We start from the raw sequence: 22,135 nt of genomic DNA, 5'->3' as shown, positions 1-22,135 counted from the left end.
AAAAAAAAAAAAAAAAAAAAAAACTTATGTTAGGCTGTACCATGAGACTGACAGGAAACAAATCAGCAATTTTCAGGTCATTTCTGCCAACAACAACAAAACATTTTTCTTCCTCAATTAACAGCGGAAGCAGGTCACGCTGTGTTTGACTTTTCTCCGATTCAGAGATGGAAATTACTGGCAAAAGCAAGCAGGACATTAATCTCCTCAGTCACAAGACTTTTTATCATTTAATTCTGTAATGAACACAAATATATACTAATAAACATTTATATATACACTATTCTTTTAAACCACATTAGACTTTTTATTTTTGGCTAATATCAAGATATAATGTTCTTTAATTGAAATATTTTTAATTTTTATTGTGCATTTCTGCTACTGAAACTGGGATACTTTAAGTTGTTCTTGAATGTATGAAAAATATTATTCAAATTTCGTTTTAACAAAGCTATCAATAAAGCCACAGAACAACAGAAAATTTCAAAACACATACACACACAAAAAAACATTAATAATTTATTTAGCTTTTGGATTGTTTATCTGACAACCTACATTTCGTAGGTTCTGCACAAGTTTATGTAAAAAATGAATTAATTAAATTTAACATGTCAAATAAAAAAACGGAGTTCACTCGCTAAACATTTAACAAAATTGACCCTAAACTAGTATTTCTCTTTTCTGTACTAAAAAAGGGTGAAAGGGAAATTAAAGTAACCTATTATATGAATGTAGCGCCTCTTTTAGGTCAACAACAGTATCACAGCAGAAGTGTATCATGGACTAACTAAATAATAATAAAGGAATAACAAGCTAACTTTACTTCATCCGTAAACGTTTTAATTAGCAAAAAAAGGCTAGTTTTTACTTACCAAACGGTCTCTCTTTAGATTCCTGGTGCTGAGAAAAGACTTTACTTGCAAATTTCTGAATGTAGGCGTCCTTCGCAGCGAGGTTCATGTTCAAAAACAAATTTAAATTGTTTAAAACAGAGGCCGGAGTGGGAAAATATGGAAATTTAAAAGTCACAAACACATTTCTGTGCGCACGTGGGAACCTTCGACAAGTGGGATGGACGACGTCACAAACCGGAAGTAGTAACACCCGAAAAACTCCGGGCACAAACATGTCAATGTCGCTGTTACATAGTTGATCTTCAAACCTAGTTTTTCTTTGATTATATTCATAATTCTGATCAAGGATGGCTTCTCTAAAATCCATAATTGCCTTTTCGAGCAGGTCTCTTCAGAAACAGGTAAGATTTTTTTTATGCTTAACTTAAAATTTGGGTGTTTTTTGTTGTTGTTTTTTATCTCAATGAATCTGAAAGTCATTTTAAAAAAGCATCTATTTTGTGTTTTATAAACTTTAGACCCGAGTTGTTTACATCAAGAGGAATATTTTTCTCCCCAGACTCTTCAAACGTTCTGACGGTACTAATTTTATTATCATAATATTTGTTACAAGATGATTTTATTGGCATGGTTAACTATTATTTTGAAGTGTCAGGAAGTGTTTTCCTAAAATGATTCGGTTTCTACTCCCTGTAGCTTAAATCCCTTCTTTATATTGGCTGATTTTGTGGTGGCATATCGGTCTAAATTACATTAGAAGGTCTAATAAAATCATATATAGTTACACTTTTAAAATGCAAAAATATAAGCATAGCAGAAAAAGTTAGGACATTTGTTTTTGGTATTTTTTACAAGATGTAAGAATGCACCATGTAAATAAAACTTTTACTTTGAAAACCAGCTTATTTGGGCTTTAAATTGTGTCTAATTGGCGTTGCAATCATGAATTTGCGAGGTGAACACAGCTGGCTAAAAAAAATAAATAAATAAACCAAAAGAAACATACATTTATTGCTATTGATTAAATTATTCTTTATCCTTAAATTTGTTAAAAGTTTCTGAGCATGTTATTTAGAAATGTGGTATAAAGAGGGGGTCATAATTCAAATACAATCAAATTAATCCAATAAAGTGCTTCTGCCCAGAAGTAATTTATTACAAGTTAGAACTAATCTACCAAATGTTTCATTTTTTTGCAGTTTATTTGAACTATTGAATGCAATTTTTCAACATTCATGTGTGATTTCTGTTTTTCATGCTCTTTCTGCAGGCAGGGTTCTCAGCTTTGGCCGTCTGTGCAGCTCTACAGCAGTCAAAGCGGACAAAACTGAAGACTCGTTCCTCAAGTGGTTTCTGCTGCTCATCCCCGCCACCACCTTCGGCCTCGGTACATGGCAGGTAGTACAACCAGATTTTGTTTTTACTGAACTTTCTTTCTTTTACTGATGTGTAGATGTTTGGTGAAATTATTTGACCATGTCTGTGCAGGTGAAACGACGTCAGTGGAAAATGGGACTAATCAATGAACTGCACCGCCTCACTACAGAAGAACCCATTCCACTTCCACTGGAGTAAGTACTCAGATTTTGGTCTATGTGAATAATAGAATAAATAGTTCATTACTAAATAATTTCTGACAATAAAGCAGTACTTTTTTACTAGCTTTTTTTACTGCTTTCATGTACATTTTCCTACAAAGTTGCTAAAAAGTCCTAAGGACATTTTAACATTTTTAATATTTTCAAAATAAAAGCAAATATGTGTGTTTATGTTCCCTTTAGCAGGTTTTCCTTTCTTTTCTCCTTCTGTGTCTCAGTCCTAACGAGGTGGATAAACTGGAGTACCGGAGAGTGAGGGTGCGGGGCCGCTATGATCATTCAAAGGAGCTCTACATCATGCCCCGCTCCCCCGTCGACCCCGAGAAGGAGGCCAGAGAGGCCGGCAGCCTGTCTTCAAGTGGAGAGACCGGTGCCAACGTCATCACACCGTTCCAGTGCACCGACCTCGGGTAAGGAGCTGGAAAAACCATCACAGAACCAAAAGCGCACATGTGCTACAAAACGTTCAGCTCTGTTCTGTTTGTGTGTCGCTGCAGCATCACAATCCTGGTGAACAGAGGATACGTCCCCAGGCAGAAGATAAGACCAGAGACCAGGATGAAAGGGCAGGTCTGTTTGATGGGCTGGAAGAAAAATGTATTAATGCAGTGAATATGGTGAATTTTAAACTGTATTTTTATAAAATAAGTAAAAAATATGGGAAAAGTAGAGCACTTTCCAAATGCACCAAATGTTTGCAAGTATTAAAATACTTAAATCGTAGATTCTTAAATATTTATGTTCTCATTTTGAAAGTGTTTGAAAATAAAATGTCTTAAATGTTGAAAGTTTTTTTTTAAAGATTTTTGCACAGCCGACCAATTTCCGCTCTGGTTTTTCCACACAGGTGGAGGATGAGATGGAAGTGGTCGGCATCGTCAGGCTGAATGAGAACCGGAAGCCGTTTGTACCAAACAATGATGTGGAGAGAAACCACTGGCATTACCGTGACCTGGAGGCCATGTGCCACGTCACTGGAGCTGCACCCATCTTCATTGATGCTGACTTTGGTAATTTAACTGTTGGTGACAGTTACAATAAAAAGTCTTTGAATTATTCCAGTACTTTATTCTCACGGTGTTAAAATGACATTAGATGTGTTGATCTCTGATTGGAAGATTGTAGGTTTAGTTACTGTTTTGTGTTGAAGTATCCATAACTAACTGAACTCCACATTCCTCCTGGTGGTTATAGGTTGATGCAAATGTTAAGCAGTGGAGTGTGTGAATGAATGTGTGCATGGCTGACTGTAGAACATGCTGGGCCTTCAAGAAAAACAAAAAAGTGCTAAATAAAGGTTCATTTCTTCCTTGATAATGCAGGGAGCACGATTCCTGGAGGTCCAATAGGAGGTCAGACCAGAGTTACACTAAGGAATGAACACATGCAGTACATCATTACATGGTAGGTGAGGAGGATCCATGTTAAATATCGTCTGAATGTCAAGTGCTAATGATCTTTTTCATCCCAGGTATGGCTTGTGTGCAGCTACTACCTACATGTGGTATGCAAAGTTCATCAAGAAGATCAAACTTTGAATCTGTAAAAATAAGATTGTAATCACTCAATAAAACTATATTGGAAACCACAGATGAGTTTTGATTTTCTGTTTACATTGATAAATTTATCTGTATCCAGTAGTGGATTAACGATTCGTATCATAATTTGGGGTTGATGCAATTTTTTGTTGATATTCATTTTGAATGATCTGATTCACTGACCTAAGATTGATACAGGACCTCTTGCCAATAATTTAACCAGCGTGACTCAAGAGTTAAATACCCGTTACTGGACAGTGGAGATGAAGTTTTCAAGATTCTTTGCATTTCTTGCAAGATAAGTGATTGTAAATTAAATGTGTACAAATGAACCAGATAGAATGCCAAATTCATTCACATTTTAGTTTCACATAATAAACAGATTATTAGGTTCTTAACAGATGCAGATGGTAAATGTAGCTAAAAGTCTCAACTCTTTTTAGAAAAACGTGTTTATACATTTTGCCTGAATACTATAATTTTGCTTAAAACCACCCCTCACATTTACCTCACTTTGTCATATGTGACAACCTCAACTTCTCAGCTGAAGGCAGAAACAAAATATCTTAGAAAATTGACAGTATTTCTGTTACAGTACTACCCACTGAGAAGATGAAATGATCAAACCAGAGTCTTAAATTAGGACATAGATTTTTTATTCCAAACATATTAACCAAGCTTGGTAGCCAGTTCCTTGGCCTTAGCCTTCTCCAACTTAGCAATGCGGGCTGTGGATTTGGGACCCATGAGATTGCCTCCCCAATGACGACGGATCTGAAACAAAACGAGAATTTCAGGAGGTTTGAGGAAGAATGCCATGAAGCAGATGATGGAAACAGCAGATTTTATTAGCGAAATCTCACCTCCTCAAATCTGTCATTGTAGTTGGTTTTGATGGCTTCCACAAGTTTAGCAAGTGCACCTTTATCCTCACTGGGAGAGAAGACAAAAAAATTAATGCAGGCCTAACAAAAATGTCTAAACTGGTTACATATATAGCCAAAAAGCTCTCGCTTACGGGTTAACTTGTGTGAAAGCAACAGAAGTGCACGTCTTTCTGTGCACCAGTCGGCCCAGTCTCGCTTTGCCCTTGACGATACAGTACGGCACTCCCATCTTGCGGCAGAGAGCAGGCAGGAACACGACCAGCTGAAGCAAAACAACAAAAAAGTAAAAAAAGTTTTAATTGATTACATCAGAAATATCCACAATAAAGCAGATTTAAGGTTCAGTCAAGCTTTATATTTTGTGGTTGCTGCTCAGGGTTAAAAAGCTCGTATGTTTGGATCCACACAGAGGATTCAGGTGAAGAAATTCAGACATCATTGCCAGCGACCACATGACCAAAAAAAAAACATCAAACTAATCTCACCTCAATAGGATCGACATCGTGGGCGATGACGACCAGCTGAGCCTTCTTGCTCTCCACCAGAGTTGTGACAGTGTTTACACCTGGAGACAATAGAGAACTATAAGATGAATTTGTCCCAGGAAAAAACAAACAGACCTTTCGATCACTACAACTAATGGCCAATGCTCAGGGTTAAAAAGCTCAAAAACCATCAAAGAAAGTTTCAGGTGAAGAAATTCTGAACATCATTGCATTAAAGCCAAAACACATCAAAACAGATTTTTACAACCTTTTCATTTTATTTAATTTACCTGCACGGAGAACGGGAGGCCTCTTGGTGGGGGTGTCTCCTTTCCCAGCAGCCTTCTGCTCGGCACGAGCCAGCAGCCTCTGCTTCTTCTCCTGCTTGGTCTCTGGCCGGTACTTGTGTGCCAACTTGAAGAGCTGAGTGGCTAAAAAATAAACTTTATATTACATTTCCTATCAAAGCTTTAAGAACTACTGATAGCTACATGGAACTGCATCAGCGATCTTGGTGGAAATGCGTCAGCATCACTCAGATAGCAAATATTCGTTTACATCATTTGCAAAGTAAAAACTTAACTGCTAAAGGGAAAATTAGCACCTTTCCAGAAAAAAAAGGTGAAGCTTTACCTGTCTGGCGGTCCAGAGCCTGGGTGAACTGGTTGATTGCAGGAGGAACTTTGAGACGCTTGTAGAGGATGGAGCGCTGCCTCTGCAGGCGCACATAACGGGGCCATTTAACAAAGCGTGTCAAATCACGCTTCGGCTGGATATCCTGGCCTGTGGACAACAAAACCCAAAGATAAGAAACACAACACATACACAAAACCATTAGATGTCACTTTAAAAATGCATCAGCGATCTTGGTGGAAGATTGTCACCATTAGTATTCAGTTAGCAAATATTCGTTGACATCATCTGCATCGCAACAGTTTCTCTCATACCAGAAACAGTGGATACGTACCAATGCCAAAGTTCTTGGGCCTCTTCTCAAATAGGGGGTTGACGACTTTCTTGGCCTCATGTTTTTTGGCCACGGAAGGGGCAGGTGCCACCTTCTTCCCCTTAGCCTTCTTTCCCTTAGGCTGAAAGGAAGAAATTGTCAAACATTAATCAAATCAATTACTTTTTAAAAACAGCCAAATGACTTAATCACAAGTTATTTACTAGCCGTTTCCATTAAAAACAACAAATATGATGAGTTGATGGCAACTAATGTCTAAGTAACACCTCCTCATTTCAAACCCAGCTCAATAAACTCAAAACCAGTGGTTCCATGCTTAGTTTTTCACGTTGACCTCCTTTTATACAAATGATTCAGTTAATTATGAAGCTCTGCGGAAGTTAATCAAAGGCAGGTGCTTTTGTGCAGAGTAGTACTGGAAAACTGTTTCTAAGGACCAGGATTGATACAACTTCCCATAATTGTGGCCTCATTTACCCACAACTTCACAAAGCTCACATTTCTGCAATAATGTACAATTCATTTAAGTCAATCATCATAATCTGAGTATTTATGACCCAAAATTTTGAAAAAGTACCAAACGAAGCAACCAGTCAGGGTACAACAAACTACTTATCTACCAGGTGTTAGCAAGTTCGAGCTAATGCTCCATTCACTCAGAGCTACATGCCAAGTAACAACAGTCTGGTACTTCACGCTTTCTAACTAGTTATACTTTCCCATAAATAACAGACAAAGCAAATTCACAAAAAATTATTAGAATAGAAACACAACAAGAAAGCTTGTACACTTAGCGTGGGTTAGCTTAGTGTAATGCGCCGAAGCGCTGCTCGTACCGGGTACGTTTCAGTAAATCAAACTCAATTTTAACCATTAACCACGCGTTATCAGGCTCCAATATCCACCTAGAGTGAAGATTAAGGATTAAAAGAGTACGAATTGACGTTAGATGAGAACGTACGAGGTATGCAGACACAGATGCATTTAGATTTAGAAGGCATTAGCTTTGGTCGGAAAAAGCAAGTATGTACCCACCATGTTGGTTCAGGCAGAAAGGAGGAGCAAAGGATTCTGGGTAACGGAAATACCGCGAGGCTTGGTGCAGCAACATTCTGCGTTTACTGAACTGATCCAGGATCGGATTTTTCATTTGTTTACATTAACCTTTGTGAACACATGATCTTTAAAAAAGCACACTGCAACTTTATCGGGGGCAATACATTTTTTTTGCACAGGTCAAACGAAAATTGTTAAGATGACATAAAATTATACTTTTTGCTACTTTAATCTGTGAATTGTTGGTTTGTAATAAATAACTCCTAATTCACAAGTTCTGCCATTTTATCTGACGTCTGAGAAATAAATTATAAAAAAAAATCAATAAAGCACATTTCATAAAAAACCTACTTGTTTCATAAAAGCCTATATTAATTAAATACAACAGTAAAAAAAATCTTAATAAAAACTTTAAACTTTAAAAATAATAATCCAGAAATGCATAAACAAGAAATGAAATGCGCTCAATGAAAAACAACGTTATACTTCTAATGTTTGCCTTTTGGTAAAAACATTAACCAAATATCCAAGGTTTTATTATCTGAGTTGAACAGTGAAACAATTCAAGCAGAAAGAGAAAATGAGAGTTGGTCAAATTAGCTTCTCAAGTTGGGAGTCTAATGGATAAATCTCTGTTTTCTAGAGGAATAGTACTTATTTGCATAGTACCAAGTGGGACTTTTGGTGGAAGGGGTATTATGATGTGGGTTTTTTTCAGGAGCTGAGATTGGTCCCTTAATTTATGTTAAATACCTTCTCTCCAATGATATTTTGAGATATTTTAAAGCACTCTCTGTGGCCTTTTAAGAATGATTACACCATTTTAGACACACACACACACACAAAACAGTCGTTTTCTGAGTCGTTTTCTGGGACTGTTGACATGGAGCAACCCCACCTCCCCTTCCCTTCTCTTTGTGAGTGGAGAAGGAAACTTTTTTATGTCACAGCAAGTTTTTCAAACAACATTTTTCATCTACTCCTGATTCACAGCAATTTGAATAAAGAAATACTCAGAAATGCAATTTTGACCTTAATTTTCTTTAAATGAGTAAAGTGCCAAAATTACATATTAAAACTACACTTTTTTAGAATGGGTCTTTAATCATTAAAGTTAATTTTGCATGCTTTTGCATACCAAGATATTTTGGATAGTGTCATGCTCATAATTTTGCTTAAATATCTTTAGAATGACTCCTTCCTGTGAATAGTGCATAAGCAAGGTCCAGTTTGGTGAGGAAGATCTTGACTGGCAGTCCTGACCTTAAGCTGATGGAGGTCAGGTTGAGATGAAAGGGAGTGAGTCCTCTTCTTGTTAAACATAATTGTCTGATCTCACAAATGCATTCCTGGAAGAATGGTCAAACATTCCCATTGCGACATACCTGAAACGTATGGAAAACGTAATATTTTTCAGCATTTACACGGATATCTCACTGTTTTGACAAGTCACGTGTTCATTTATTCATTTTGAAAACAAAATATATATTTTTATTAAAATATAATATTCTAACTAGTGTTTTTCTTGAAGTTTTCTTTATATATATATATATATATATATAAAACAAAAGAAAAAAATGTCTGTGATAGTAGTTTACATTTTCTGACTCCTCCCCTTTTAGACCCCCGTTTACAGCCATTGGTAGCGCCCGCTGTGGCTCTCAGAACGTGCGTCGAGCCCGCGCGGCTGAGCGCGAGGGGGGTGTCAGTTCCAGGATGGTGGGCCAGCTTTTAACGACGCCTTGCTCCTCTTCTTCTTGCTAACTGCTGCTCGGAGTCTACTCGAGGGCTTTTCTGGAAGATGAGAAATAACTGTTACGCCTGCGGCATCCGCTCTTCTTCTTTGGTAATAATAAGGAATTATTTGTGACAACTTTTATCGCTGCAGACCGACAGACAGAGAGAGGGATGAGCTTTCGAGGGTAAACATTGGGCCTGTCACTTTGCTGAGGTGTCATTCTGTTTAGGTACACGTTCTGGGGGTGAAACAATAAACTGTAATGTCGATGTTTAACACGCTTAAGCTAGCAGTCAGAGACCGACCGCTTTATGTTTGTGCCTGCAGTTCGCCTTTGGTGTTGTGATGACGGAGCTAGCTTAAGGTAGAAGAGCCTCTGTTATGAATTTACATGTCAGCTGTCAACTTAACAGACGTACCATTGAAGGCAGTGAGTAGTCATGGCAGAGCAGGACGTTTGTCCTCACCTGGACTCCATAGGTGAAGTGACCAAGGATGATCTACTGCAGAAATCAAAGGTGGGTTTGCATTTATGTTGCTGTGTAAAATGGATGCCACAATAAATATCACTAGCTTATCATTTGCCCCAAATCTGTTTGATTTTCTCATTTTTAAACATTTCTTTAAAGGGGACTTGCCAGTCATGTGGTGCTGGGGGGCCAAACCTGTGGGCTTGTCTGCAGGTATGCTTCCCTTGTTGTAGATGATTGTGGTGGTTTTTTGCGCTTCCTATGAAAAGTTGCATCATCTGTAATCAGTTTCTACTTTAAAGTGAATGATAGATTTGTATAAGTTCTAGCAGAACTGAAAGCCCCTGCTTTGCTAGATGTAATCTGTGTCTCTGATCTGCAGAGTGACTGTCCTTACGTTGGATGTGGAGAGTCCTATTCTGATCACAGCACCTTGCACGCACAGGTAAAGTGACACCTGCAAGGCTGATTGGTTCTCCACCTTTTTTGCACTTTGAATTTATTAAAAATTTAGATTTTCTTGCGTCTATCTTGCAGGCGAAGAAGCACAATCTGACGGTGAACCTAACAACCTTCAGGATCTGGTGTTACACGTGTGAGCGGGAGGTGTTTCTAGACCAGAGGCCAGCCCTGGTCCCCGGACCGGCTGCTCCACACCACTGCAAAGCTGCAGAGCAGGTCTGGGTCCACACCAGTTCCACATACAATTTCACTTAAAAAAAACATCCTAATAATCTATGTTTTTTGTTTTATTTTTAGGATGGAGCTCCGCAGTCTGGAGGTCACCCACTAAAAGCTGTTCCAATCGCTGTGGCAGAAGAGGACGGTTCAGAATCAGAAGAAGATGAGCTGAAACCTAGAGGTGCAGAGGATCTCCTCTCAGTACTTAAAAAAAACAGGCCAGTTAAACAGAGTGAATGATGTGTTTAAGTATCAGAACAAGCAAGCGTTGAAACAAAAATAGTATTTCCAGCTGTTGAAATGTAAACATATATAAAAAAAAACGTAAAAGTAAGGTTTTCTACCTGGCCCTGGTGTCACATCACTGGGGCCCCGCTTCTGGTGCCAGGGTTGGGGTGCTTCCACAGCCCAATCCATGGAAATTGACTTATTAGTAGATGGAATCTCACCTCACTCAGTGGGAAAGAGTTTGCCTCCAAGTCCCAATCCCTCCAAGTCCAGGGAGAAGTCTCTTACTTTGGTTGTTGTTTGTGTGTCAAACAGCAGCACAGATGTCTGCCGCCTCTCTTTTTACACCTGTCAAATGTACTGCTCAACGCCCTGACGCGCCTGCCGCGGAGCAACTGCTGAAGAACTTCATTCCTTGACCACATCATTGGAAAACATGGATGATGTTGAGCAAGTAGCTTGGGGCTATATGTTTTGGAGAGCTGTACAGATTCACTGGCAAACACGTCGCCGGGTCTGTGTTCACCAGATCCTCCAGAGACGCTCGCACTACGGTGAATTTCACCATTTACAGAAGGAGCTGCGCCGGCATGAGGACCGTTTCAAATGGCACTTCCGTCTCTCTGTGGCCCAGTTTGAAGAATTTCTGTCCCGCATTATCGCAAGAGGGAAAAATAAAAAGCAAATTGGAAGATCTTTTTATTTTTGTCTTTATGAAAATAAGAAAAACATCATGAGCCTATTGAGCTATAGTGATTGCGTACCAGTGGACAGCCAACCCCCGGCAGGCCAGCATAGCAAGCTCTGCTACCCAGAAACCGGCAGCATGTGCTGCTGCGTATGCTAGCTCAGCAGGACCCTGGGATGCAATGCTCGCTTGATCTGCCAGACCCTGGGAAGTGGAGCTTGCTAAGCTGTTCACTAGGTGGGTTGCTAGCATAGGGGGCTGATCGCTCCGGCTCCATAGGCTCTGTGACAGACTGTGTCCAGACTGTTTCCGCCTTCACCTAACAGTAGTCGGGAATGTCTCCGGCAATCCCACGTGTCCCAGAGGGTTAAGAAAATGGATGGAAGTACAGGGCAAAAATCCCCACATCGGACCGCCATATTGAATCTTCTACCTTTTGATCTAATCACTAAAAACACCACATGCCCAAAGCTGAGTCCCTGATTGGTTGACGCCCTCACCACGCCTAGGAAGCCGTACAGACCTAGGAGACCCAAACATACCATGAGAGTCACTATTAGAAGGGTCTTCAATTGCCAAATCTAGGAGAGCTTGAACCAGGTAGCAAGAGAAGCTGGAGACATTGAATCGGAGTGTCTTCCACCTCCATTGATTATTTCAAGGTGTGGCCGCCCGTAACGTCTCTGTTTCTTGTCGGGGACGTAATCCATGAACCTGACGGGGATTGCAGGATGCTTATCGATCCCATACAGCTGAAGAGGAAGTCTTTGGCTGACTGATATCCACAGTCCAAGCAGCTCAGGCTTTGGCTGAGGCAAACGCAGTCCATCACTCAAACTGAAGTCTCAGAGGTAGTCAGAACGCTCCCTCAGGGAAAGGCAGATGAAGTCCAGCCTGACACGCCTTTGCAACGTTGTGTAGCTGTCAGGTGCACTGCCTCCAGACTGGGGTGGGGGAGTGTGTTCCAACTAAAAGGGGACTACACATTACAGTAAGAAGTTGAGCCGCTGCTCCTCCACATTGAGAGAAGATAGTTCAGGTGTCTCCAGTATCTTTTAGCATTTTTGGGACATCAGGAGGATGCCTTTCAGGCTAGAGGTGTCTTGAGAACCTCTGATAGAACTCGAGGAAGTTCCTGTGGAGAAAGAGGTCTGAGCATCTTTGCTTAGACTCCTGGCCGCATGCACAGTCTTTGGATAAGTGTTGGTTGGACAGAGTCTTTCATTCTTGTTTTTGCTGCTGGCTGCAGGTCTAACAGGAATGAAGAATATTGGAAACTCCTGCTACATGAATGCAGCTCTGCAAGCTTTGTCCAACTGGTGCGTTCACTTGCCTTTCTTAAATCTGCTCCCCATCAGGCATGCGACTAGTTTTTGTCCTTTAATTCAAATTTTCCTCTCTTTTTTCATCACCAGCCCCCCCCTCACCCAGTTTTTCCTGGACTGCAGCGGACTGGTCCGGACTGATAAGAAGCCTGCTTTGTGCAAGAGCTACCAGAAACTCATCTCAGAGCTGTGGCATAAGAAAAGGTAACAAAAAAGTGTAATTACATGGTTTAAACGGTGACCGCAAGGCTTTATATAGGATATTATTTCCTCAGATTAAAGTAGTTTATGATTTCTGCCCTTTCAGGCCCAGCTATGTCGTGCCTACCAGCCTTTCCCACGGTATCAAACTAGTAAACCCCATGTTTCGAGGTTATGCACAGCAGGTAACTGCAGCCACTCTTATCTTTCTTTTTCCTAAAATGAATCTTGTTTCTTCCTTTTTTTATGGGTTATGTAAAATAATTTACCTTGTTGCATTATCCTAAAGCATAGCCCACTTTCTAACTAATTTAGCTAATCGGATATATTTATCCATGGGTAGAAACGGTCAGATTTGTCCCAGTTTTAAAAGGAAGAATTATGGGAGTCCATTTTTATTTTACAAAGCAAATTTGGGGGAAAAAATGCAATTTTCTAAGCAGAATTGGCAGAAGGAAGCTTTGAATGAATGTAAAATTGAGAAGTGAAAACAAAACATGAGGATTCTTTAATTGCACATGCAAAAGTATCATATATTTGCCATAATAATCTCTCATTGAGGTTAATAAGTTAGTGTGACCCATCATCAGACATGGAAATCCAAATGATTGCAGCCACTTAAGGTTAATTTATAATAAAATGTCCTAATTGGCACTCGGCTCATCAATTAAACACAGGAGCATGTCTATGTGGGTTCATGGTGATGAACTCTGCACGGCTTTAGACTTTTACCAGATGGATGAAACATAATGCATTTTTCATGACTGACGCCCCCACCTTTTAGGACTAGCACCTGCTGCTTGATGCATAATCAGTGTTTTCACATTCAGCAGCCACTTCCTCACATCTCATGAATAGGTACAATGATTTTTGGTCTGGACCACAGCTTTTTTTCTTAGATTAGAAGCTTGTTTGATGTGAATATTTTTGTGGAAACAAACTGGAAGGTCTTGGTAGACATCAAATCAAACTGGTGCAGTTCACTACAATCTGAATCTGTACAGACTTTCCAGCTAACCAGAATAAACCAGGGAAAAAAAATCTATGTAACCTATTGGATGTAGAATTGTAAGGGAAAACCCAGACGGAGCATAGTAGAAATATGAAAAAGTGCAAAAGTAAAATGTTTTGAAGGTGATTATGTTGGGAAGAACTAAAGGTGCTTAATAATTAGCGACAGATGAAAGAACTAGCCAGTTTTTTACTACATTCTACTTTTGCGTCGCTAAAGAACACTTTAAAGTGGCTTTTCAGCGACATAACACAATACTAATATAACGTGTAATAAAAAGAATACAAATAATATAAATAATAAGCTGATTCATGTTGATTGCGTAAAGTCAAAGTCGAGACGCGGGGGCCAAATCCGGCCCTCCAGATCATTTTGTTTGATTGTTATTAATGACCCGATGTTATCTTGCGCTTATTTCTAACTTGTATAAATTTGACAAAATACATTTTTATAGAGAGTAAAATATTGAAAGTTATTTCAAGTTTAAGTTGATTTATTCTGGAATAATATATCTGTCTGTTTTTATTCATGGTCATGTTAAAAAGTTACATTTTTAACGTCTTAAATATTTAGTTTTCGTGAGTTCAATAAATGTTTATCCTGTTCATCCCAAGACCCAAGGTGTGTTTTAAATTTTGCCCCCCCCTGTTGGATTGAGTTTGACACCACTGGCATGAAGGGTTGAAGTTACTGTAACTGCAGTCAAACGTAAACACTGGTATGTAGCTAAAGCTCCAATTAAAAAGTCTTAACAGTTTTACAAATCTGTTTTTTTGTCCTATCCTTTAAGAAAGCGTTTACCCTCTTTTGACACATTTTAAGATAATCCTGATTAGTTTATTTACATTAAAAAGTTTCAATAAAAGTGGCTGAGTCTGAAATCTTGTGGAATTTCCGCTTCCAGATAATGATTTTCAGCCGCCATCTTGTCTGTCTCTTGGTATTGGTTTGCGTAAATGTGAAAGCAAAATTCTTCCCTTCTTTTTTCCCTCTTTTTTCAGTTTTTTGTTTATTCATTTTTCCTTTTAACAAAATACAATAAATATGCTAAAACAAACGAGTATTAGGGGTGTGCCTCCTATGTCTTATAAGAAATATTGAGTACAAAAGTTTTCCTTGGAGGGCTAAGCTCTACAACCATACACATGGCATCTGTTTTAAACAAAATCAGTTCTAACAAATATTACAAACTCAATCCAACGTCAAAACTTTCCCCTCTTATTTAAACAGTGTGATGGAGTTTAGATGATTAAAAAGACAAAAATGAAATGCAATTAGTCTTTTTCACTAAAAATTCTCTTGCTGTAATATAGACTGTAGCATTTATCAACGGGCTCTGGTTCTAATGTGGGAACAGAATGCTTCCCTTTCTTTAATGTTTGTTGTTTCTGAGTAAAAATCTTTCTTCTGCGACCTCAGACAACATGCAAAGCATTGCTCCACCTCTCGGCTTTACTCAGTGCAAACCTGGCCTTTTTTGACCAACTTGTGTACATGCTTACAGATTAACGCCCTGATCTTGCTTAGAAAAATGGTGGCGGTTATTCAGAGAAGATTAATGCACATGAAACAGCTGACTGCAGATTAGTATTTAGAATGAGAACACTGTGTGGAAATCAGAATATTTGTACACCAAAGTCTGTGATGAGAAATCAAAAATTAATCCTCAATTATTTTTACCCCAAAATATAAATGGATGTATTATTTTATCATTTCTACTCTATCAGTTTCTTTTTCCTTCCTCCAGGACACCCAGGAGTTCCTGCGCTGTCTGATGGACCAGCTACACGAGGAGCTGAAGGAGCCTCTGACCGAGTGCAACATGAGCGGGGACGGGAGCGACGGCGACGACAGGAGAGACGGGGACCGCTCCCCGTCAGAGGACGAGTTCCTGTCCTGTGACTCCGGGTCCAGCAGTGATCGGGGGGAGGGGGGAGGCATCGGGGAGGGGGAGCTCCTCCTGCAGGACGAGTGCGATGGGGTGAGGTCTCCCTCCGTGGTCGGCTCCGCCACGCTCATCTCGGAGAAGGAGAGGCTAAAGGAGAAGCGGGTGTCGGGGTCGCCTCTTCGGGGAGCCTCGCAGGAGATGGACGAGGACGCCGATGTGGACACGGCGGCTGAGGAGGGGGCTCCTGAGAGGGGGGAGGAGGAGGAGGAGGTGGACCCATCCTCAAACGCTGAGGTCCAAAACCAGGAGAACAACCAAACATCTAACACAGTCCAGAGGAACAACACGTCAGGTAGAAGGCGGGATAGAAGAGAGTTTTGCTTCAACTGCGCACCAATAAATCATAAACTTCCTGTTTCTAGAGCCGGACAACGAAGCATCAATGACCCAACCTCAGTCTACTCCGTGCAGCCCGGTCCGAACCTTGCAGGAGCTCCACCACAAGCTGTCATCAAGCCCTCCACGTTCCAGCCCCCTCCGCTCTGCAGGTCCTGCATACTCCTTAAAAAAAGGTAAGTGAGAATTATCTCCAAAGACGTTGCAGTTTGATCAGGGGATGAAAGAAAGTGCAGTAACCTTGAGTCAACTTTGTGCAAGGAACTGGCTCTTCCTCCCATCTCTGATAAGAGATTGTTTATCTATGTTATGCTCAAATTGACCTGGAGAGCAACCGTACTCGAGATTTAGTCTTTTTCCATCACGTTGTCTTTCAGCTCAACTGCTGCTCAGTTCCAGGAAGAAGAAGCAGTCTCACTATCGCAGCGTGATCTCCGACATCTTTGACGGCTCCATCCTCAGCCTGGTCCAGTGTTTAACGTGTGACAGGGTGAGGTGCACTTCACACGTTTGAACACCAGAGGGAGCTACTTACTTCTATCATAGTACACCAGCCTAACTGCTAGGTTTGCATGGAGCATTACATTTCTTTTCTCATTTTAGGCATTTATTTATTCTATTTATGCAAAGTATGGCTCTACTAACACAAATCCAAATCTACCAGATTAAAACGTAAAAAAGTTTAAGATACTGATTGCTTTTGATACTGTTTTTTCTGCACTGTCACCTAACTGTCTGTGTTTGTTACAGGTTTCAACCACTGTGGAGACCTTCCAGGACTTGTCACTCCCTATTCCAGGAAAAGAAGACTTGGCCAAGCTTCACTCCTCCATCCATCAAAACCTGCCCGTAAAGACCGGCGTGTGTCCCGACTCGTACAGTTCGCAGGGGTGGATCTCCTTCATCATGGACTCCATACGCAGGTCACTCAGCTGTTTCCAGTTTTCCCACTAAAGAAAATAAATACGTTTCACAATTTGCTTATCAGATTCAAAGCTGCATTAAGGAAATGCATTGTTTTCATTTAAGCTTTATCTGTAGATTTCAATAGTGAGAGGTTTGATTTCAGGTTAAAGTTTAAACAAAACGGTGGACAAGTAGCATCTTGAGTTGTCATGCTTACTATGAAAATGCAGTTATGTGGATGATGTTTTGTTGATAGTGGAGGTGTTTTGTGTGATCCATGCAGGATCCGGTGACCTTGACAGATATGCTGCCTTAATGTGGGATAAAGGAAAAAAAAAACACAAAAAAAAACAAAACTCTCCCTTTCCTATCTGAACAAACAAACCTGCAGTTTCTGCTTCAAAGTCTAACTGTTGAGTTACAAATCCTGCAGCTTTTACCACTTTTATGCACATAGTTGCTCTGCAGAAAAATGTAGGGAGGGTTGATCTCTTTGCAGATGATGTAGTTTTGTGTAATCAAGCTCTGACATGTTACTGGAGCAGTTGAAGGTTTCAGGTTGAGTAGTAGCACCTACAAGTTTAAAGTCATTCTGGCTCAAACGGATGGGAAGCCCCATCTGAAATAGAAAGGGAGAAAGAGTGAGTTGAGGATTTAGGCAGACTGTTAGATGAGTATGAAAGTATGTAGTGGATATTTAGTGGAAAAACAATGTTTTAAACAGAAAGTATTAATCTCAAACCTATGCTATCATCATCTCCTATCATCATTCTCCCGTTACCGAGCTATAATTTGGAAACAGTGAAAGTTGCATCCTCATGCTCAAACATCTCCAGTTTTGTCTTCTTTTACCTGACCTTAAAAAAGAAAATTCACAACAGATTTAAGAAATGTCCATTAATGTCTTTGGAAAGACCTCAATAAGTGTTAAACTGAATTTTGTAATCAGTATTTCAACATCAATATTCAAAATGTCCCTAAAGATTCTTCTATCTTTAAAGAGATTTTAAAATAGTGTTTTATAACTTCTTAAAAAATGAGTTACTACTCCACCTTAACTCTGACCTTTTGTTATTTTTTTCTAATGTTCATTGTATTTGTTTATAAAGCTACTAATTTCTATTGCAGAGTATCAGACAGTTTTACTTCAAGTCAATAAACCAATTATTTGTCAGGATTATAGTAAATGTGTATATTTTTCCATGTATTATTGATCATTGCAGTGAAACCTAAGCCTGGTCTAAATTTAAAAGGTCAAACTAAAGGTCTATCTTTGTAAACCTGTTAGATATAGGACATAGACATATGTACAAATGAAATGGTGACAAATCCAAATGCTGCTGATTAATTCTTATGCATTCTGATGGACATTTACTGTTTTTGTGCTGTTTTATGTACAGGTTTATAAGATCAGAATTCTGGGTAATCACAGCAAAAAATAATTTCTTAGAGTCAAACACTTCTTTTCTTCAAATTTGTTTTGCGCTTGTTGGATTTTACATCAGATGCCTTTCCTGGGACTTAAGTAATTGTGATTTTTTTTTTTTCCCTCCCAAAGTATTTGTTAAGTTCCACTAGAAAAATCCTTCAAGTGTCAACCAGAGACTGGACCTCCATTCTCTGTGTTTGTACTTCCTTTTCAACAGAAAGACATCACTGGAATTTAATTAAGCAAAATGTATTTGGATCAAAATATTTAATGTTTGATCATTTCAAACTAGAATAAACAGCTAAAGTACAGTATGCTTGATCTGAGAAGTAAGGGGAATTTTACAAACGGAGACAAACATCTTAAAAACCATTTGTTAGAGATGCTAACAGATAAAAAATTGAAGTGTGAAGTAAAGAAGGTTCTGTTATCTGATGAGACAATGATGGGTACTTACTATACAACTGTACAAAGTCAGTCAAAGATCTTAATATGTTGAACTACAAACTTTCTGAATCAGATTTTCTTTTCTTTCCCAATTTTCCAAGATGAAAAAGCCAGGATTAACACGTTTCATATTAGGAAAGAAGGATTTCGGGAGCGTCCTTTCCACACACAAAACAACCACTGGAGTTCAGAGTTTGACCACATTTGAAATCTTTAAGAAAGTTGAGTGTGATTTAGTGGGATCATATTTATCTTATTAGATCATCTTTTTTCAGCACAAAGCCTAATTAATTCCACTTTATCTTATCAGACCATCTTCAAGTCCGCTGCAGTGCTCAGTTCGCACACATCCAGCAGTTAAACTGAATCTTAATGCTTTGCCTTCCCCAGGTTCGTAGTTTCATGCATCCCCAGTTGGTTTTGGGGCCCCATGGTGACGTTGGAGGACTGTCTCGCTGCCTTTTTTGCTGCAGATGAACTCAAAGGTATAGAAATGAGCTGCTGTTGTCTGATGCTGTCTCATTTACTGTTTAAGCTTCTATTTCTGCTCGCTTTTTTTTCTAGGAGACAACATGTACAGCTGTGAGAGATGTAAAAAGTGAGTTTTTTTCCTTGATGTGCATTAGTTTCAAACATCTGGTTATTAACATGGTTTTGTATGCACTTTTTGAGCAGGTTGCGAAATGGTATTAAATACTGTAAAGTGCTCAAACTTCCTGAGGTAATTTTTCTTTTTTTATCTGATCTTTCTTGCTGCAGATAAGCAGTTTTGGTTGCGTTCTCATGAACTTCTCTGTGTACTGCGTAGATTCTGTGCATTCATCTCAAGCGTTTCCGGCACGAAGTCATGTACTCGTTTAAGATAAGCAGCCACGTTTCCTTCCCGCTGGAGGGTCTCGACATGCGGCCTTTCCTGGCCAAAGAGAGCCCGTCTCAAGTCACCACCTATGATCTGCTGTCTGTCATTTGCCATCATGGCACTGCAGGAAGTAAGAGACGATTGCAGGATTCACCTGATCGCTCTGCGTTTGAAAGTCTTACATTCTCTGATCGTTTCCAGGCGGACACTACATCGCTTACTGTCAGAATGTAATAAATGGACAGTGGTATGAGTTTGATGACCAGTATGTCACAGAGGTCCATGAGACGGTGGTGCAGAATGCAGAGGCCTATGTGTTGTTTTATCGGTAAGTAGGATTTAAGACTCTCTGCTCTTTCCTCTCTAGTATCGTTTCTGACTTTTTTTTTTTCCTTCACGCAGGAAGAGTAGCGAGGAGGCGGTCCGAGAGAGACAGAAGGTGGTGGCTTTAGCCAACATGAAGGAGCCCAGTCTGCTGCAGTTCTACATCTCCAGGGAATGGCTCAACAAGTTCAACACATTTGCAGAACCGGGCCCGATCAGCAATCACACGTTCCTTTGTCAACATGGAGGTATTATCTGTCTGATCTCAAAAACACTCACTTTGACGTCAGGAGCCAACAACAAAAAAATAAACAGTCCTTTTACTTCTTCATCTCTTCAATTGGCTGAAAGTGGGTGTAGTTCACCAAATAACCTTTAGGGGGCTTAATACTATTCTCATTCAATTTCTTTTTTAGTTTTTTAAACTTTATAGCAAAAAAGGACAAACTTTCAGGTCAGTTTTGTTTGGTTGTTGGTATTTTTATCAAGAAATAATACTACCATAAACGTTTTTTTCTGGATATGTGGCAAATATGTTGAGAAAAGAAGCCTGATAGTTAAAGAAAATTAACAACTAAGGTCGTTTTAGAGTTGGGGATTTGATGAGGGACGTTTATACAATCAGGCCACTCCCCCATTTATGTTCAAATTAGATTAAAAAGATAAAATAAAATAATATAGAAACTATATTTCATTCCCTAAGTACTCAAGAGTTGACTTTATTTAAAATTTTACCCAGTAATTTTATATGTTCATTTACATGGAAGCAAATGAACAGGATAAACTGGATCTGTCTCCAGGTACTTTTATTTTGAAATATCAGACATTCTTGTCAAAGAACCTCCTTTGGAGAGAAACCAACAGCTGTCCTCTCACCTTCTTACTGACATCCTTCAACACCTTTCTAATAGAATTTAACAAGAGACAATAACTGTCGTTCCAATTATAGTCTTTTGTATTTGAGCACAACCTCATCAGCTTCACTAAATTATGTTTTATGGTCTGAAATGTTTAAAGAAAAGATATATTTTTTAATTTACAGTATTACCTCGCTATATTGTGGTTCACCTTTTGCGGTCTCACGGTTTTACTGATTTTTTTTTGTTTGTGTTCTGCGTCCTGATTGGCCCAGAACATTGTCGATCATTCTCTGTGTACAAAATGCTTTCAGCCCTCCACTTTGACACAAATCTTTAATCGTGAGCAGATATTTGTTTTCATTCTATAATACTGAACTTATTTTTCTATGAAGGTTTGAACTTTGAGAGTTTAAAGAAGAGATAAAAGTTAGAAAATGTTAATGTCTAAGAAAGTGTGTAATGAGGGGTTTTACAGGCTCACAACATCTATAATAGTTCTACAATTTTTGTGGATTTCACCAACTATGGGTTGTTTAGAACGTAAATCCAGTGATAAATGAGGGAACATTGTAGATCCATTATATATAATTGAACTTACATAATCTAAACACCCAACATTCTGCCTTTGAATCATTTTAGACTAACAAAAACTAGGAATTCCTAACTCTTACAAAATCAAAGCTTTGCTAACCACATGTTTCTAAAAGTTTAGAGAGAATGGAGGTGGTGGTTTTGTCCTAAAAGCAAAACCAGATGTTTTTTTTTTCCCTCCTTCCCTTTAGTACAGACTGGGGGGAAAATTGGAGCTAAACTTTCACATATGTTTCCTCTGCACAGGCATTCCTCCAAATAAATACCACTACATAGATGATCTGGTCGTGATTGTCCCCCAAAATGTGTGGGAATATCTTTACAACAGGTAAGTAAGGAAATTTAATAGTATTTTGATTTTTTTTTTAATATTATGTTGAATATAAAGCCTAAAAAGGTAAAATACTTAGAAATAATTAAATAAATGAGGGTATTTTAATCGTCAAAGATTTTACTTTGTTGAAAATGTTTCAGCAAACCATCTGTTAATCTTTTTAGATTATTAGATTTTTTTGTTTTAAAGTGTTTGCCTTTTTATAAAAGTTAATTACAGGTGGAAATGTAACTAATAATAATTATTATTTTTTCATTATTTGCATAGGTAGACCATCATCCACCTCACTTGAGGATATTTTTTTAGCAGTTTGAACCTTTGCTCAAACTTTTTATTTATCAATAATCTATTTTATTTGACAGCGAATTTCAGA

At 38.9% G+C, this 22,135-nt stretch overlaps 4 protein-coding genes and 4 non-coding genes across 8 annotated transcripts in view; 2 read left to right on the top strand and 6 right to left on the bottom strand.

The window, feature by feature from the left end:
• surf6 (surfeit 6) overlaps positions 1–1,244 on the bottom strand; it is a 3,758-nt gene extending 2,514 nt beyond the window's left edge. Inside the window, exon 1 of the mRNA XM_024299163.2 lies at positions 873–1,244. Within this exon, the coding sequence (XP_024154931.2) occupies positions 873–1,221 (349 nt within the window). The 5' untranslated portion in view covers positions 1,222–1,244. The remainder of the gene's footprint in view (positions 1–872) is intronic.
• On the top strand, positions 1,113–4,042 carry LOC112163055 (surfeit locus protein 1). The gene is made up of 9 exons (XM_024299164.1): positions 1,113–1,255; positions 1,373–1,433; positions 2,125–2,252; positions 2,343–2,425; positions 2,671–2,862; positions 2,950–3,022; positions 3,300–3,462; positions 3,775–3,856; positions 3,924–4,042. The coding sequence occupies exons 1-9, from the start codon at positions 1,202–1,204 to the stop codon at positions 3,988–3,990; spliced, it is 903 nt and encodes a 300-aa protein (XP_024154932.1). The 5' UTR covers positions 1,113–1,201; the 3' UTR covers positions 3,991–4,042.
• A 582-nt stretch (positions 4,043–4,624) lies between these two features.
• rpl7a (ribosomal protein L7a) lies at positions 4,625–7,482 on the bottom strand. Its single transcript, XM_024299162.2, has 8 exons — positions 7,365–7,482; positions 6,330–6,450; positions 5,996–6,145; positions 5,653–5,793; positions 5,363–5,442; positions 5,009–5,139; positions 4,854–4,923; positions 4,625–4,764 (listed from the first exon to the last, which is right to left on the bottom strand). The coding sequence occupies exons 1-8, from the start codon at positions 7,365–7,367 to the stop codon at positions 4,660–4,662; spliced, it is 801 nt and encodes a 266-aa protein (XP_024154930.1). The 5' UTR covers positions 7,368–7,482; the 3' UTR covers positions 4,625–4,659.
• LOC112136205 lies at positions 5,245–5,321 on the bottom strand. The gene has a single exon (XR_002917310.1). It is a non-coding gene; the product is annotated as a small nucleolar RNA SNORD36 (small nucleolar RNA).
• LOC112136204 lies at positions 5,523–5,595 on the bottom strand. The gene has a single exon (XR_002917309.1). It is a non-coding gene; the product is annotated as a small nucleolar RNA SNORD36 (small nucleolar RNA).
• On the bottom strand, positions 5,861–5,930 carry LOC112136207. The gene has a single exon (XR_002917312.1). It is a non-coding gene; the product is annotated as a small nucleolar RNA SNORD24 (small nucleolar RNA).
• Positions 6,216–6,288, bottom strand: LOC112136206. The gene has a single exon (XR_002917311.1). It is a non-coding gene; the product is annotated as a small nucleolar RNA SNORD24 (small nucleolar RNA).
• Positions 7,483–9,048: 1,566 nt separating the features above from the next.
• The window catches only part of usp20 (ubiquitin specific peptidase 20), a 19,682-nt gene continuing 6,595 nt past the window's right edge, over positions 9,049–22,135 (top strand). The window contains exons 1-20 of the mRNA XM_024299161.2: positions 9,049–9,231; positions 9,537–9,641; positions 9,753–9,806; positions 9,976–10,038; positions 10,131–10,271; positions 10,353–10,455; positions 12,440–12,509; positions 12,606–12,719; positions 12,823–12,901; positions 15,476–15,968; positions 16,039–16,188; positions 16,390–16,502; positions 16,763–16,935; positions 19,185–19,279; positions 19,359–19,392; positions 19,470–19,515; positions 19,603–19,783; positions 19,855–19,981; positions 20,056–20,225; positions 21,675–21,756. Of these exons, the coding sequence (XP_024154929.1) occupies positions 9,564–9,641; positions 9,753–9,806; positions 9,976–10,038; positions 10,131–10,271; positions 10,353–10,455; positions 12,440–12,509; positions 12,606–12,719; positions 12,823–12,901; positions 15,476–15,968; positions 16,039–16,188; positions 16,390–16,502; positions 16,763–16,935; positions 19,185–19,279; positions 19,359–19,392; positions 19,470–19,515; positions 19,603–19,783; positions 19,855–19,981; positions 20,056–20,225; positions 21,675–21,756 (2,366 nt within the window). The 5' untranslated portion in view covers positions 9,049–9,231; positions 9,537–9,563. The remainder of the gene's footprint in view (positions 9,232–9,536; positions 9,642–9,752; positions 9,807–9,975; positions 10,039–10,130; positions 10,272–10,352; positions 10,456–12,439; positions 12,510–12,605; positions 12,720–12,822; positions 12,902–15,475; positions 15,969–16,038; positions 16,189–16,389; positions 16,503–16,762; positions 16,936–19,184; positions 19,280–19,358; positions 19,393–19,469; positions 19,516–19,602; positions 19,784–19,854; positions 19,982–20,055; positions 20,226–21,674; positions 21,757–22,135) is intronic.

The sequence above is a fragment of the Oryzias melastigma genome, linkage group LG12, assembly GCF_002922805.2.
Source record: "Oryzias melastigma strain HK-1 linkage group LG12, ASM292280v2, whole genome shotgun sequence".
Taxonomy (NCBI): Eukaryota; Metazoa; Chordata; class Actinopteri; order Beloniformes; family Adrianichthyidae; genus Oryzias; species Oryzias melastigma.
Note: the sequence above shows the minus strand (reverse complement) of the source record. Positions and strands in the feature narration are given on the sequence as shown.

Bases quoted from the DNA above. Each gene is read 5' to 3' on its own strand.
- LOC112163055 (XM_024299164.1), top strand. From the start codon at position 1,202: ATGGCTTCTCTAAAATCCATAATTGCCTTTTCGAGCAGGTCTCTTCAG. The intron at 1,256-1,372 runs GTAAGATTTTTT...TATAAACTTTAG, and splicing joins GCAGGTCTCTTCAGAAACAG to ACCCGAGTTGTTTACATCAA. The intron at 3,463-3,774 runs GTAATTTAACTG...TTGATAATGCAG, and splicing joins CTTCATTGATGCTGACTTTG to GGAGCACGATTCCTGGAGGT.
- rpl7a (XM_024299162.2), bottom strand. The intron at 5,140-5,362 runs GTGAGATTAGTT...GTTTTGCTTCAG, and splicing joins ACGATGTCGATCCTATTGAG to CTGGTCGTGTTCCTGCCTGC. The intron at 4,765-4,853 runs GTGAGATTTCGC...GTTTTGTTTCAG, and splicing joins ACAATGACAGATTTGAGGAG to ATCCGTCGTCATTGGGGAGG.